Below are 14,606 nucleotides of genomic sequence, written 5' to 3' on the forward strand. Positions count from 1 at the left end.
AATCCTTCTCTAATTCGAAGAAAGTTTTTAAGTTTCTCGAAGATCGAATTAGAGAGAGTCAACTGTTTATATATAAACTGTGGGAGAGGGTGGTGAGGGTTGATGAGTTTTCCCAGGGGTATTCCTTCAAGAAATTAGGACGGGGTAACAAAAAGGGATTGGTTTAAATAAGCTTTCCCAAGAAATACCACGACTAAGCATCGTTTTACCTGTCTATCGTTTCTTTTATATTTCCATGGGTGAGAATAATAATTCAGTTGTTATTTACAATGCGGGCAGAAATATTTGTACTAGTAATAACATGGTTTACTACGTTCGGGCTATTTTGAAATGTTTTCAATGAACCTCGGGGTTATTAATCCAAAATGACCCGGGAATACTTGAAACTATAAAAAAACATTCGACTGACACTCTTATTTTGATTGGCTTAAAAATTTCGTACGATATTTTGTTAACCAATCAGGAAAAACTAAAAATGTTCAAGACGTACAGTATATTTTTTCCATATATCTTAAGGGGTATCGACACTTTCAACATTCCTAATATTCACCAAACTTTTTTAGAGAATTGTTGCATCACTTCACGACATTTGTCAATACCTTTGTGCGCATGCGCGTTCAGGCAGCTCACACGCACGCATGGGATCACACAAACTGGAAACTTCAAGTATCACCGCTGATTGGGGTGGTACGGAAGGAATAGGTAAATATATGGTTTGATTACCGAGGCCCTCCAGCGGTTTTTGTGATGGCGTAATTGGCGTTCTTTCAAGTTCGTGATTTCGTAATTTAAGATTTTAAAGGTGCGTGATTTCGTGATCGGAGGAACCAACATGATCGTGATAGAAAGAAAATTTAACTCGTGATAACGTGATTTGGAAATTTTTTTTGCGTGATTGTGTGATTTGAAAGGTGACTGGGGGGCTCAATCCCTTTGGTTTGACTTGATTTTAGAGTGAGTAAGATATGGTAATGTATAAAAAAACGTGTAGTCAAGTTAATATTAGCTCAAATCTTTTGCTTTTTTTATGCACACTTAGACTGGTTTTAACTAAAGGTATTTTAATCAACACAAAATTTTCCAATTTCTATTATAACTATAGTTATATATAGTTAAATTCATGTGGTAAGAAGAGGCTTTGATTACTTTTGAAATTCAATAACTCTTTCTATTACGATCTTTCATTTTCGAATGTTTCTGTAATTCGAACCTAGAATTTTTCGTCTCAGCTCTGAAAGTGTTATTAATCACTCAATGGAGAAGAGCTTAGTCACTGTCGCTGTTTTACTTTAGTCTACTCAATGTCGTTTAGTTTACCAGTACAGGAAAAGTAGTCTTAGATTCGAGTGTAAGACTGGTACCAATTTTAGACATAAATGTCTTTTATTTTACAGGGGCAGAATTGCGGGAGATTCAAAAACAAATTGACAAATTGGAAAATCCTTTTGATCCGGACTCTGTAAGTTATTGTCAGTTTGGGACTCATTCACACACACGAGAGACGTTCCTCTTCCACATAGGCAACCCGTCATTACAGAGTGTATGTCGAAGCCATTTTTTTGTGAAAGTCATCCTTACAAATCGAGCTAGGGGAAAATATTTTCGTCTGTCAGTTTCAAAATCATTTAGCCCGTCGACTGAAAATTCTTTACAGGATTTCAGGCAATAAGACTCTTGAGAGGCTTCATTATTAAAAACGTGTATTGAATTGGATTGAGCGATTGTGTTCAAAAAATCTCCCGCATGGCTAGTATTTGAATGAAATATCAAGCGAAAATTTTATTTTCACGAGCCTCAACTAAATCAAGCTTATGCTTACAATGTTCGAGTATTTAACAATGTTCAGGCTAACAGCTTAATGACAAACAAAATAACTAAATGTTTTATAACATTTTAATTAGCTTGTTTCTGTAAATTTTGATTTTAGAATCCTCGTTCTGTATTAGATTTTTACTCTGATGATGACCTCTTGTGAGTGAGGTCGAATATAGTTTTTAATAAAAAACCAAAAATGCTTCTGGTTAATGTTCGAGTTTTATTATTTTACCATCATTCAATTCTTTTTTCTCAGGTGGCAACTTTCTTGAAACGCAAACGAGATATCATATTTATGGAATATGACGTCACAATTAGTCATTCTGTTCGGAACACCTTTCTACAATCTGGAAACCAAACAGCTTACCAAGTAGGTCAACCCAGCTGGCACACAACGTTGTTTCAACGTTCATCTAACGTTATATGGACATTGTGAACATCGAAAAACGTTGAAACGACGTTGTGTGCCAGCTGGGAAATCCTTCCCAATTTTTAAGGTGACTTTTATTATCATACAAACGGTGCGTGCGGAAGCTTTCATTTATCGAGCCTTGAAAAAGGTCGAAGTAGAAATTAAAACGTCTTTCGCAGCGCCTGAAATAACGTTTTTATGTGGGTCGGACAAAGTACCCGATTAAGGCTGCTTTAGCTTTAAAATTTTGATTTTTGGGTCAGACGTGAAGCTATTTAGGTCGGACATTGACCTATGTCCGACCGTTATTTCAAGCCCTATTTGAAATCATTACTCTAAAGTTGATAAAGATAACATGACTTACAGATTACACAACTTTTGTCTTTCTATTGTATTATTACAGAGTATCACAAATTGTATGAAAAGTGCACTCCAAGATCTCAGTAACCGTTCAAGGTAAAACAAATTTTCCGTCTGGAGGCAGAAATCCTTCATCAAGTTGACAGAGACGAATTCCTTATATCCGTCTCTCCAGTGAGAGGGATTTTGGTTCAAATGATCATCTAGTCTTAAGTTTTCCGCTCAAATTCACAAAACCTCATTGCAATACTAGTAAATACACCCTTTCTGCAATTCGGGAAAAAATTGCGCCAACATATTTTGTTACTCTTCGCCCTATGGCTTTTTCACAGGCAAAAAATGTGTTTGTTTAACACTCCTAAAACTTTTAGACAAAACGACGTTGGAGCTTCACAATTCTGAAAAGTTCGAATTACAGAAACTTCAGATATTCCATCCGTTCTGCTTATCATGTATTTCAAGATAATTTTATAAGATTTTCAAACTCTTTTTGCTGTAAAAGACTACAACGTGAAGTTTAAGAGGTTATTTATGAGTGAAAATAATTAACGTTTGGGTTCACATTGAATCACTGGTTTTCTTTTGCTATTTTTCTAAATTTTAAGCTGATTCTAATTGCAAGTATTTATTTACATTATTTATAGATTATGCTTGTCTTGGAAAATTTTCAAATCTAAAATGATACTGTCATTTAAAAATACCTTATTACACGAATATTACTAGCTAGTCATTTTATTAACACGAATTAAAAAATTTCGTGTTAATAAAAACACCCTTAATTAAAACCAGCCGTGGTGTCCTTGAAAAAACAAATAAAGTTCGCGTTAATTTTTTGCGTGTTAATTTCAAGGCCGTTGAATACTTGCCTAGTAATATACTCGTGTAATAAGGTAGTTACAATTTTATGTATTTTTTTGTTTCTAGAGAGATTTATGCAAACAGTAGACTAAGTGTACCAGATCCTTTGGAACCTTCAGATTCAATTGCCAAAACCTTGTTTCCATGGAGAAGTTTCCTCGGCAGGTTTGATACTCATTTTTTGTTGCTGTTTTCGTATTTTTGTTTCAGGAAGTTTAGATAGTCGAATTTGAATATAAAACAGTTTGGTTTGTAATATCCAGCAAGGGAGGCTAAAGGTTCTGTTGGAAATACTTGCATTGGCTATCCCAAATACTAAATAAAAATAAAGGCCCTTTATCAGAAAACCGGCCGGATGTCGGATGGTTGCCACTAAAGAAAGAGGGTGGAGTAAAAAACTCAAAACTTGTTTTGCAAATGGTTTAATAAAAATGTCTTTTGTTGAAAATATAACATAAGAGGATAAAACTGAAACAAAAATTTTCCAAAAATTGATATGCAAGATACTGGAATAAATCTTGAGTCAAAATTACTTAGCGCAAGAAACATTATTTAAGTTCTTTGGACGCTTTTTTTCAAAACTGATAGAAATCATCAAATTCTTCTTGTGAAAAGTTTCGTTGAACGGTGAATTTTCGTAAAGTCTAAATAACTTGTAACGAAATTTCAAACAAATTTTTATTTTATTCACATAATGAGTTTCTAATCAAATGATTTAGATATTTTTCTCTATCCAGTCCACGTACTTAGCCACCGGTGTGTAAACGCTGTTATCTTGACAATTACCCCAATTCAGAGCACCTTCAACAACCCACTTTTTTTCTTTGTTTTTGCACATCAATGGACCTCCAGAATCATTTTTGCATGCGGCGCCATTTCCATCTTTTTTATCAGGAAATCCTACATGGATTTGATCAACGTCTTTGAGATATTTCTTGACAGGGACTTCAGCTTCTTGTAATTTCTCAGCACCTCTTAATGCATCTAGCTTGGTATGTCCCCAGCCTGTCAAAAGAATGGCATTACATTTCAAGACTTTACTCTGGCTTTTACATTTTAGTGGGTAGTATTCCTTATTGAGCTCTACAGTTGCGCGCGCTTCGATCGCACTTTTTGGCTTCAATCCTTTTTGCTTGGAAAAAAAATTACTCCATAAAAATGTAGCGCGCTCGAAAAAAAAGTTCAACACACTTCAACTTTTTTCAACCGTTACGTCAGATCGCGCCAACGGAGTTGCTTCATTTTTCTTTTGACCAATAGCGTGGAAGCTTTGCTCGAAAAAGTGCGATCGAAGCGCGCGCAAGTGGAGATCAGCCTTTAGTGACACCGCTAGGGTCAACCATAGTTTGGCCCGAAGGGTAATTTTGAGAATTAAAATTCAAGATGGCTGGAAAATGACGTGAAAACAAAATTATTTCTGAGATTTAAAATGGAAATTCAATATGGCAGATTTATTATTTAAGATTTATAAATATACCATTACGGCTAAAAGAATTATTGGCCGAGTAACCCCCTGGTAGAATCCTTACCAAGAATATAACAATTTGTTCCTTCATCTGGACGAGTATCTTTCTTTGGTAGACAAGCTGCATTCACTCTTTCATTAAATGTTAATTCTCCCGATAATTCAATTATAGCAAGGTCAGGAGAATTGACATTGTTTTTATTGTATTCTGGGTGCAAGGCAAACTTTTTAACTTTCATTACTTGTTGGTCCTTTTCTTCTTTATCAATGTCGTGCGCACCAGCGATTACCTTAAAATCCTCAGGTCCAACAGGAATAGTCACGCCCTCCATCACTTCGTCTGGGTCGAAACAATGAGCTGCTGTCAAAATCTATGGAAAAAAAGTTTTGATTTGGGTCAGTAATTACCCGATTAAATTTCTGTTCGAATTTCGGAACTGGATTATGATTCGCTACATCCTTTTTCCATTAATGACCTTCATTTCACGAAGGTTCAATATTTTTAGCATACTTTACTCCATGATAGGTGGTTGGAAAATTAGGAGATCTTTTTCCTCACAGACCCTCATTGGCATTATTTTTCGGATGGGGGTGGATTAATGGCCGGTATAAAAAAGGGCAAAAACTTTTTTTTGGAAATAAAGACGGCGCTTTTTTACCGTTTCACTTGGATTAATGTGTGCAAAAATAATCAAATTACCGCATTACTTAGAATAAAACGCCCTGGATTTCGGGGGTGTTTATTCGAGGAGAGCGTTTAAAAAAAGGGGGCATTTATTAAATATTCTTTAACGAAGGTAACTTAAAGTAAACGTGAAAAGGGAACGTTGTTTTACATTTTCTTTATCTTTTTAGAGATGTAAAAATGCCTAGAGGGGGCGGGGGCGTTTATTCGAAGATGGCATTTATAGATGGTGTTATCGTCCGTTACAGGGATAACAAAGGCAAGAACAGATATTTGCGCAGAGTTTACAGCCGTGAAGGTGGTATACGTTAAAAATCGGTGGTAGAGTCTCAAAGGAGAACCTCAAACCTTTTCGGAACTCTTTACGACTTTTCTTCGACTTTGGGCTTATTAATTATATAATGACTTGTCTTAGCATAGTCCAGGGAGTTTATTGAAAAGTTTTTCTTTAAATAGTTTTATGAACACCGAACACACCTTTGTTTTTGACAAAATAGTGCCACCGCACTGATGAAGGCCATGCCGTTTAATGGAGACAATCCAGGGCCAAGCGCCAGGTGTAGCATCACTTCCATCAACAATTCGTTTTCGACGAACTTTGTCTGACACTCCGCATTGACCTTGTGCATCTAAGAAAAGAAAGAATTAGTTCAAAAATGCATTCAAAAGAATAAGTTGACAGAAAAAATTTCAACAGAAAAAGTACACGTTCTTCTTATAAGAGCATAAGGCTTCGATGGCCAAAATTTTTAGAACAAGTTAAGAACATTTTAAGGCTTTATGGACTCTAAAGCATCCGATTTCTTTGGAAAAGGGGCAAAAAAGCTCGAAAAATGGTAAAAATAAGAACATGTTAAGAACATTTTCAGACTTAAAACTCAAAAGGTTAAGAACATCCGGAGGCTTCAAAACTTTTGGATGTTCTTATATGAAAAACGTGTAGTTCATGATCACAGCCATCTTGGCTTTCATCTTGTTTTTGAATTACTGTGCCACACCTCCACTATCCGAACTTTTGACAATTTGATGTGTTTGAATTAAATGTGAAGCGAACTTTTGGAAACATAGCCGTACACACGATCTGTATCAATAAGAAATATGACATAATATTTTCCAGATCACGTTACGTAATCTTATTTTCAAAAGGACAGGCAAAAACCTAATCTTCGAACAGATTCTGATTACTCTACTCTGTACCAGACTGTATCTCACGTTTATCGCTTCGTAGTACACTCTGTGCGCATTGTCTGTTTGACAAAAAATTTCCGTACGAAAACCTCTGTGTTATAAATAGCAACACTTTTTCGTCGTCTCCCCTCTCTCATCAACACTCCATCGCAGCGGTCGGTTTGAAAAATCTCAAACGAAAAAAAAACAGTGACAACAAACTCTCTACAGCAATGAATTTTGAAATTAGATGTAGATACTGGGTCTGTGCACAGACAATGATTCTTCTGGCGCAGCACATATTTTATTTTTAAGGCCATGGCTCCGTAAGACAAATTGCTCAGGTCGGCGCATTATCTGATATTCCGATGGTGTATTGGCGGCCGCCCACGCTAAAGCTCTGAAGGAGCGGGCCAATATCACCATCGGAGACCTATAGTAGTCATCGTTTGATGTACCGCATCACAGTCGTGTCTAGCTGTCCTTACACTTTTTGCTTGACCAGCAGTTGCACCCGACTGAATTTAGCATGAAAATCTCTGCTGCCTGAGAAACCTTACAGAAAAATGAAAAATGGTAACCCAAAGGTTCCAGATGTTAAAATTTTCCCGACCTTCAGAGCTTTAGCGTGTCGGAAGAAAATTTCCACATCGAGTACCAGTTAAAATTTTCCCGACCTTCAGAGCTTTAGCGTGTCGGAAGAAAATTTCTACATCGAGTACCAGATAAGTCGGCGCACCGCGTTGATCTTTTTAATTCAGATTTGAGATGAATATTAAATGAGGTTTTGAGCGCGGCGATTGGTTAAAGCAAAACAATTATACCAAAATCAAAAGCCAATCACAAACATAAACATTAGAGAACCCAATCGCTTTCACTTTCGTTTTCAAAAGGGCACGCAGTTTTGAATGTTTTAACTGAACAACCAGGTCCGATCGTCACATTCGCCAGGTATGTCCAAGCCAAAAATCGAAAATGATTCAATTCTTGTTTTTCATTGTTTCACAGATCGTACAAAATTGTATGAAATTTCAAAATAATCGAGTCTGTATTTGAACTTACAAGAAGCACTGACGAGAAATACCATAAACAATAAAAACCTGAACATTTTGATAATACAGTAGCTACAAATACCAAGAAAACTTGCTTTAGACTTTGGGAAAGGAGCACTGCTTCTCACACAAAATACTACATCCAAAGTCTAGACAAACTGTATTTTTGTCTGCACCATACTGATATCGAGTAGCGCATATTACGCATGGTTTGGTCGCGCTCATTAACAAACATAATTAAGAATTAAACTTTATTCAGTGATTCGTGAAATATGCCAGAAACAGTTAACTGAGGCTGTACCTTTTGTCTTCCCATTTCCTCTATTCTCTTATCTTTCCTTTTTCATTTGTTCCATGCTTTTTTATAAGAACAAACTATATAAGAACATAGCTAGCTTCGATGGCTAGAATGTTAAGAACAAGTTAAGAACATTTTAAGGTTTTGTGGTCTCTAGAACACCGAATTTCGTAGGTTGCATGCATCCCCAAATTAGTTTTGATATATCAAAACTTATCAGAGGGGATGTGTGCAGCCTACGAATTTCGTAGGAAAATGGACAAAGATGCTCATGAAATGGCGACATTTTTATTTAAAAAAAAACTTGTATTAGTTTTCGTAGAGTGTATACAAGGTGCAAAAATTATTTTTGAAAATTTGCAAGGGACACTTCCTTTGACAGCTGAAAATATTGGGTTGGGAAAAAAATTGAAAATTTACAAGCGTTGAGGGGGGGGGGGCGTCGCAATTTTTTTACCGTCAGTGGACGCAGACCTGATTTAGCGGCCGAAGACTTGAATTAACGGCCGAAGACCTGAATTAACGGTCGGAGACCCGAATCAACGGCCGAAGACCTGATTTAAACTAGCTTGAACCACTTTCTTTCCCCTATTTTGTAATCATAGAACGTATTTCATTTCATTAGAAGTTTTCCAATTCTCACATCAAATCAATTTAACACTTCGAGCATCTTCCTATTTTTTTAGTAGGGGGTGGCACCTGGGGTTGGATCGAGGACACTTTTTAAATCTCAATAATTGTCAAGTGAAATTTTGACCAGTGGTACATAGATATTGATCTTTTTTCATCCATATATGAATGATTTTGGGCTATTCAGAGTTTTATTACACGTTTCGTTAATCCTGTTAGTTTAAGCCGTCAGTGGAAAAACACCCAGTAAAAACTTTGTTGATAACAGAAGCAAGTTTCTTGGTGTTCATTTGAAAAACATTAAATTCATAGACGTTTCGGTTTCAACAGAGAAATATCCTCGGTATTTTTTGCGTCAGAATTATTTCTCTGTTTATTTTTGAATACTTCGATAATTATGTGGGTTTAGTTTCCTTATGGTTTTTCACTTCAAATGTCTATTGACGGAAAAGTGATGAATCTCAGTACGATTTTCAGATTAATCACAACTAATGAAAGATAATTGTGGTCGGTGTGGTATTTTAGTCAAAACTTGCGGATTTAACACTTTAACGACCGATGACGAGATATCTCATGAAATATCTCGTCGTCATCGTCAGGGAAAGACTCATTTTTGATTTTTTTTTTTTGTTTGAAAATGAAACCCAGTCCAATTCCTGCGATTTAGACCAAAAATGACGATTTCTAACTCAAACTGGGCATTACAGTAGGGCTTCGCCCTCCTACATAGCAGCCCATGTCTCATATATACGACATTGGCACTTAAAGGGTTAAATGAGCCAATAAGATTTCACCAATGGATAAAAGAGCTCATTAACAATGCACGATATATGAGTTTATGAGCATTTATACATCGTAACTTTTTTTAATCGTAGGGCGAGTTTGGTTACAATAGCATACTTCTCCTGTTTCTTTGTTACTCCATGGTTCAACTCGCTTATCAAATTTTAAGGGAGTCGATAATTTGATCAAAGCAATGTCTGCTACATTATTGTTGGGATTATATCCTGGGTTCACTACATAACTTTTAGCCGTTATTGTTTGTTGTGACTCTTCGTGAATTTTGATGTCATGTGCACCGGCTACTACTGTGCAGATTTAAGATTAAAGCAGTGAGCGGCTGTCATTATCTATGAAAGAATTAGATACAAAAATTCTAAGTACATACCTTAATCGTAGAAATTTTAGCGAGACTAATTTTAGCGTATATTAGCGAGTAAGGAAAATCTTGATTGTTTTTGGATTTATTTTTTAGCGGAAACGATTTCAAAAGATTTCGTGTGGATAAATTTTAGCGAATACTCGTATATTACATTATTGACTGAATTCGTTTTCTAGCATTTCTTTGCACTGAAACCCTTCCTATTGATAAAAATGTACCAAGGCAATATATTTCGCGTTGATAGATTTTAGCGCCATGTCGACTCGGCGTGTTTTAGTGAGATTTATTTTAGCGTAAATGGGGAAAAGTCGCTAAAACGCTAAAATTAGTCTCGTTAAAATTTCTACGATTAAAGCAAAATTAGCAAAATTCAAAGTTTCAAGAAAGTATACAGAAATTTTATAAAATTCATATATAAAATTCATAAATTCCTAAAAGAAAAAGCAATAGATGAAGGAATTGGATCCCTGACTAAGTTGTCCCTCTCCCAACCCATTAAAACGAGGTTCAACGATGTCTTCCATTATGTGCAAATTTCAAAGTGTAATAATTTTAATACTTTTATAATTAGAATTTTTAAGCTTACGACATACCCAAGTTTTAGACAAAATATTGCCATCGCAGCTACTTTGCCTTGTGATTTTGAGCAGAAGCCTAGGGGTCTACAAAATGTTAACTGAAATATCTACCGAAAATCTTGACGGGGTTACTGAAATCTCGGTAAAATCCAAGGTGTGCATTGAACTATCGTAAGTACGGTAGGTTACAGTAAGTTTTGAAAGGCAAAAATATGAAGTTTCTTAGATCAAAAAGGGAAATGAAGGATCGGGTGAAAATACTATCAAAATTGATGCGAACCAAAATACCAAAAAATGATTATGACGAAATTAAGTTAAGTATTCATAGATTCTTTTCGTTTCAATATCGAAGGGAGAAAATAATGTAAAAACTATACTGGGGCATATTGTTTGACCCAGTTCAAATATTTGGTTAATGGTGTGTAACCACTGACACTATGGCATTCTTTGTATCCCCAACTCGATGCCCCTTCTACAATCCAATGACCTGAAGCAGACTTACACATCAGTGGACCTCCAGAATCTCCTCGACATGCGTTTCCTTTTCCTTTTCCTTGGACACCAAACCCTACCAAGATATGTTCATCTTTTTCGTTTTGTTGTCGGATGGGGATTAATGCTTGTTGTAATTTATCAGGTAGTATCACTGGGTCGTATTGCGTTCGTCCCCAACCTTTCAGAGTAAAAAAATAATAATATTAATTAATAAAAGTATTTTTCTCATCTTATTTTGATGGGTGTGGGTGCAGTTACACTCCTACCCCCCCCCTCAAAATAAGTTTTTAATACATACTAGTTTCTCCGACAGTTTCAATATCTCCTTTTGCCCTAATAACTGTTGAATTTGTAACTAAACCAAAATAGCAAACCCAGTTCTGACAAATACGTTTAAATTTAGGTCTATAGTGGAATTCCAATCTCAGAAATTAAATGGGTGCTCTTAGTGATTTTAATCAAAGAAGAATTCCGAAATAAGTGAGTTATAAACAGACCTAAGAAACGAAAAACAAAATACGAATAGGAAAATGATTAAAAAGTCCAGTAAAATATACCCGGGGAAATTATACTCTTCAAAGTTTGTAAAATAACTGTCAAGTAATAGAACCTGTAATATTGAAGTAATAAAAATATACGTTTATTTGTGACACGTACTAACCCTATGCAACAAAATCACACCCTCTTCTCACAGACCCACTCTGACCCCTTCCCACTGAAAAAATTGGCCAAAATACTGTGGAAAATTATACTCTAATTTTTGTCCCCGCTAAAAATAATCAGATAAGCAAATCATTGCTGTAAAATATTGTGTTATTTATCCCATAACCACTGAGTTTTATGACTCGAAAACAATGGAATTCAAATCCCCAGCCATAAAAACATGGGAATATCAATTGCCGTTGATTTTGGTCCGATATTTTTACCCCACTTGCTAAAAAATCTTACCAGATCTGTGAAAAGGGGAGGTAAAATTTGAGTCTCCAAAAGAAATAATATCTCACCAGCAATATAACACCATGTGCCAACAAGTGGGTAATCATTACATCCTGGAAGTAATGATCTGTTAACTCGATCGTTGAATACGAAAGGTGTCCATAATTCGATCAAGGCAATATCAGACTCAAAACTACCCTTCCTGTAGTTTGGGTGCAATATGTATCTTTTAGCCCATTTTTCTTGTTGTGAGTCTTCCATAGCCATGATGTTATGTGCGCCCGCTACTACAGTGATTGAAGTTGGGTTGTCATCGATGCAATGGCTTGCAGTCATAATCTATGGAAAGACGTTGTTGTGGATCAGTTGGATTTTGATATAAATACCGGGTTTTGTTGTCAGAATTTTGTAAAAAATAAGTTTTTAATAGAGGCATTCATTTTTGGATTCAGATTTTTAGATACTTTGTATGCTTTTGTTTTGGTTATAAAGATGTTTTGGTTCGTAAAAAAAGAAAAGTAGGAATTATAGATAATGGTTGCATAAGTTATATTTGCATGGCAAATCCTTAATTAAATTTACCCAAGTCGGTGAAAGGATGGTACCACCACAGGATCGATTTTTTGTTTCGATGTAGACAATCCATGGCCATGCACCTGGTTTAGCCTCGGTTCCATGGATAATACGTTTTTCTAGTACTCTTCCTTGTATATCTAAATAATTAAGCCAAAAAATAATGATCTTGAAGATTTGAACTTATGTTTTCCCAACTCATAAGCTTCAAAATATGAAATTAATTTTCGTGAAAGGTAAAATTTATACCAAAGAATACCTTTAACGTGTTCAATCATTATTAAAGGATTGCTTATAAATTGGCGTTTAAATGAAATGACTTGAAGAATTGTAACATTTCAGAACGAAAACGTCAAAATAAGAACTACAGTAAATTTTTAGTCAGACTGAGTTGGTTCTTAATTTTTTTTTAATTTTAAGTCTTATAAATGCTCTTACGATGTTCTTAAAAATCGGTTTCAACTTTAAATCTGTTAAAATCAGTACTTTTTTAGTAATTTCGAAATCTGAGGCTTAGATAGTTCTTAATTTGTTCTAAGATTTTGATCAATTTTCAGGCTCGTGTTTTTATAAAATTGTTCTTATAAACAAAACGTGTACTCGTCAGATGCCTAGGATGGAGAATGATTTATGAGATCGTATCCGTTGAAAATGTCAAATAATTACAAAGGTCGTATGAACTTACCAGAAGCAATGACGATAAATACCACAAGTAGAAAAATTCTGATCATTTTGATAACAGCTGAATCACTTACTGAATTAGTGAAAACTGATGTTAAAACATTCAAAGGTTCCCTATTTATTATCTAAATTTCATTTGCAGTGAGAAAGAATGGGCTTCATTTGAATGACAATGAGTCTCCCTTGTCTCATAATAGGGCAATCTCCAAATCCGTTTAAAATCTCGAAAACAATAAAATCAAACGCCCCATAAGTTGGGCAATATCAAAAGACAAGTCTAGACTTAAACGAGGAAGAAATTATTCAACTAAATATTAACTTAATGAACATCATTTTTTGTTTGTCGGATGGAAAAGCATGGTACTGGTTACTACAAATAAGTTCAATGGTTACCTACTTGCGTCAGAGTTGGACTTTGATTGGCATTGTCTTGACTGATATTGCGATGGTGGATTAGCGGAAAATTTTCATTCGACTTAGTCCTTATATTATTTCCTTTTTTTTCATACAATTTTTGGATGTAATTATTATATCATTATCATCAGTGCATCACCATCAAGCTTGCTTCATTTGTCACTTAAACTGATTTTCATAACCGGAACTTTCTAAAAGTCGCCGGAACAGCCAATTATCGCCGGAAAAACAGGTTTTCTTGAATCTCTCGAGTTTTTCTTTATATTTTTTATGAAATTTTGCACACTGATGCCAAAAAGCAATTCCTAAAATGTGACGGAGCCTGATTTTTTGAGAAAAAAACGGCCGAAAATGACGGAAATATGCCGTATAGTTTTCGTATTTTTGACCTAAAGTCTGTCTCAAAATAATTTGCAGCTGGAAACAAAAATGGCTGTAACTTTTGATAGAATTTGAATCAAGTTGCGATTTTGTGCTCGTTGAAAAGATATTTGTGAGTGGAGTATTATCAAGCAAAAAAGAAATTGAATAAAAAATAAAATAAAAATGAAAATGAAAAGCGAAGAAGAAAAAAAATTAACTTCTTGTAGAAATGTGGTATAATTACCATTTTCACAGGAGTGATTCTTCAATCTGTGAAATAAATTTTCAAAAAAATTCATTCAATCAAAAGATATCAAACAAAGTTTGTTATTGGTTGATCGACAAAAAGCTCTTTTTTTTGTCGTTTTTTACTACTTTATAGTCGTTTTCCTAGTACTCTTCCTTGTATATCTAAAGAATTAAGCCAAAAAATAATGATCTTGAAGATTTGAACTTATGTTTTCCCAACTCGTTAGCTTCAAAATAAGAAATTAATTTTCGTGAAAGGTAAAATCTATTCCAAAAAATAGCTTAAAATAGTAAAGGCCAAGCCTCGGGTTCCGTGACATCTTTTTTACGATCTAACCACTTTTAGTTTATTCCAAAGAACAGTATATTATAAGATATTTTTGAGAAGGAAGACGCGGATTAGGCCCGGGAAA

The 14,606-nt window shown here is 35.0% G+C and overlaps 3 protein-coding genes across 4 annotated transcripts in view; 1 reads left to right on the plus strand and 2 right to left on the minus strand.

The window, feature by feature from the left end:
- LOC136800359 (uncharacterized) overlaps positions 1–14,606 on the plus strand; it is an 87,034-nt gene that overhangs the window by 35,691 nt on the left and 36,737 nt on the right. For both annotated transcript variants that reach the window (XM_067056993.1, XM_067056995.1), the window contains exons 20-24: positions 564–702; positions 1,395–1,459; positions 2,072–2,185; positions 2,631–2,683; positions 3,512–3,610. In XM_067056993.1, the coding sequence (XP_066913094.1) occupies positions 564–702; positions 1,395–1,459; positions 2,072–2,185; positions 2,631–2,683; positions 3,512–3,610 (470 nt within the window). The remainder of the gene's footprint in view (positions 1–563; positions 703–1,394; positions 1,460–2,071; positions 2,186–2,630; positions 2,684–3,511; positions 3,611–14,606) is intronic.
- LOC136800363 (chymotrypsinogen B-like) lies at positions 3,862–7,973 on the minus strand. Its single transcript, XM_067056999.1, has 4 exons — positions 7,825–7,973; positions 6,073–6,224; positions 4,975–5,281; positions 3,862–4,450 (listed from the first exon to the last, which is right to left on the minus strand). Exons 1-4 carry the CDS (start codon positions 7,868–7,870, stop codon positions 4,161–4,163), a joined length of 795 nt encoding a protein of 264 aa, XP_066913100.1. The 5' UTR covers positions 7,871–7,973; the 3' UTR covers positions 3,862–4,160.
- On the minus strand, positions 10,797–13,274 carry LOC136800364 (chymotrypsinogen A-like). The gene is made up of 4 exons (XM_067057000.1): positions 13,172–13,274; positions 12,496–12,626; positions 11,982–12,252; positions 10,797–11,155 (listed from the first exon to the last, which is right to left on the minus strand). The coding sequence occupies exons 1-4, from the start codon at positions 13,215–13,217 to the stop codon at positions 10,854–10,856; spliced, it is 750 nt and encodes a 249-aa protein (XP_066913101.1). The 5' UTR covers positions 13,218–13,274; the 3' UTR covers positions 10,797–10,853.

This window comes from Clytia hemisphaerica, unplaced genomic scaffold (assembly GCF_902728285.1).
Source record: "Clytia hemisphaerica strain Z4C2 unplaced genomic scaffold, Clytia hemisphaerica genome assembly, whole genome shotgun sequence".
Lineage (NCBI taxonomy): Eukaryota > Metazoa > Cnidaria > Hydrozoa > Leptothecata > Clytiidae > Clytia > Clytia hemisphaerica.

Bases quoted from the DNA above. Each gene is read 5' to 3' on its own strand.
- LOC136800363 (XM_067056999.1), bottom strand. From the start codon at position 7,870: ATGTTCAGGTTTTTATTGTTTATGGTATTTCTCGTCAGTGCTTCTT. The intron at 5,282-6,072 runs GTGTGTTCGGTG...TTTTTTCCATAG, and splicing joins CTATTTTGTCAAAAACAAAG to ATTTTGACAGCAGCTCATTG. The intron at 4,451-4,974 runs GTAAGGATTCTA...TTCTTTTGACAG, and splicing joins AACAAATTGTTATATTCTTG to GCTGGGGACATACCAAGCTA.
- LOC136800364 (XM_067057000.1), bottom strand. From the start codon at position 13,217: ATGATCAGAATTTTTCTACTTGTGGTATTTATCGTCATTGCTTCTG. The intron at 12,253-12,495 runs GTAAATTTAATT...GTCTTTCCATAG, and splicing joins CCATCCTTTCACCGACTTGG to ATTATGACTGCAAGCCATTG. The intron at 11,156-11,981 runs GTGAGATATTAT...TTACTCTGAAAG, and splicing joins CACATGGTGTTATATTGCTG to GTTGGGGACGAACGCAATAC.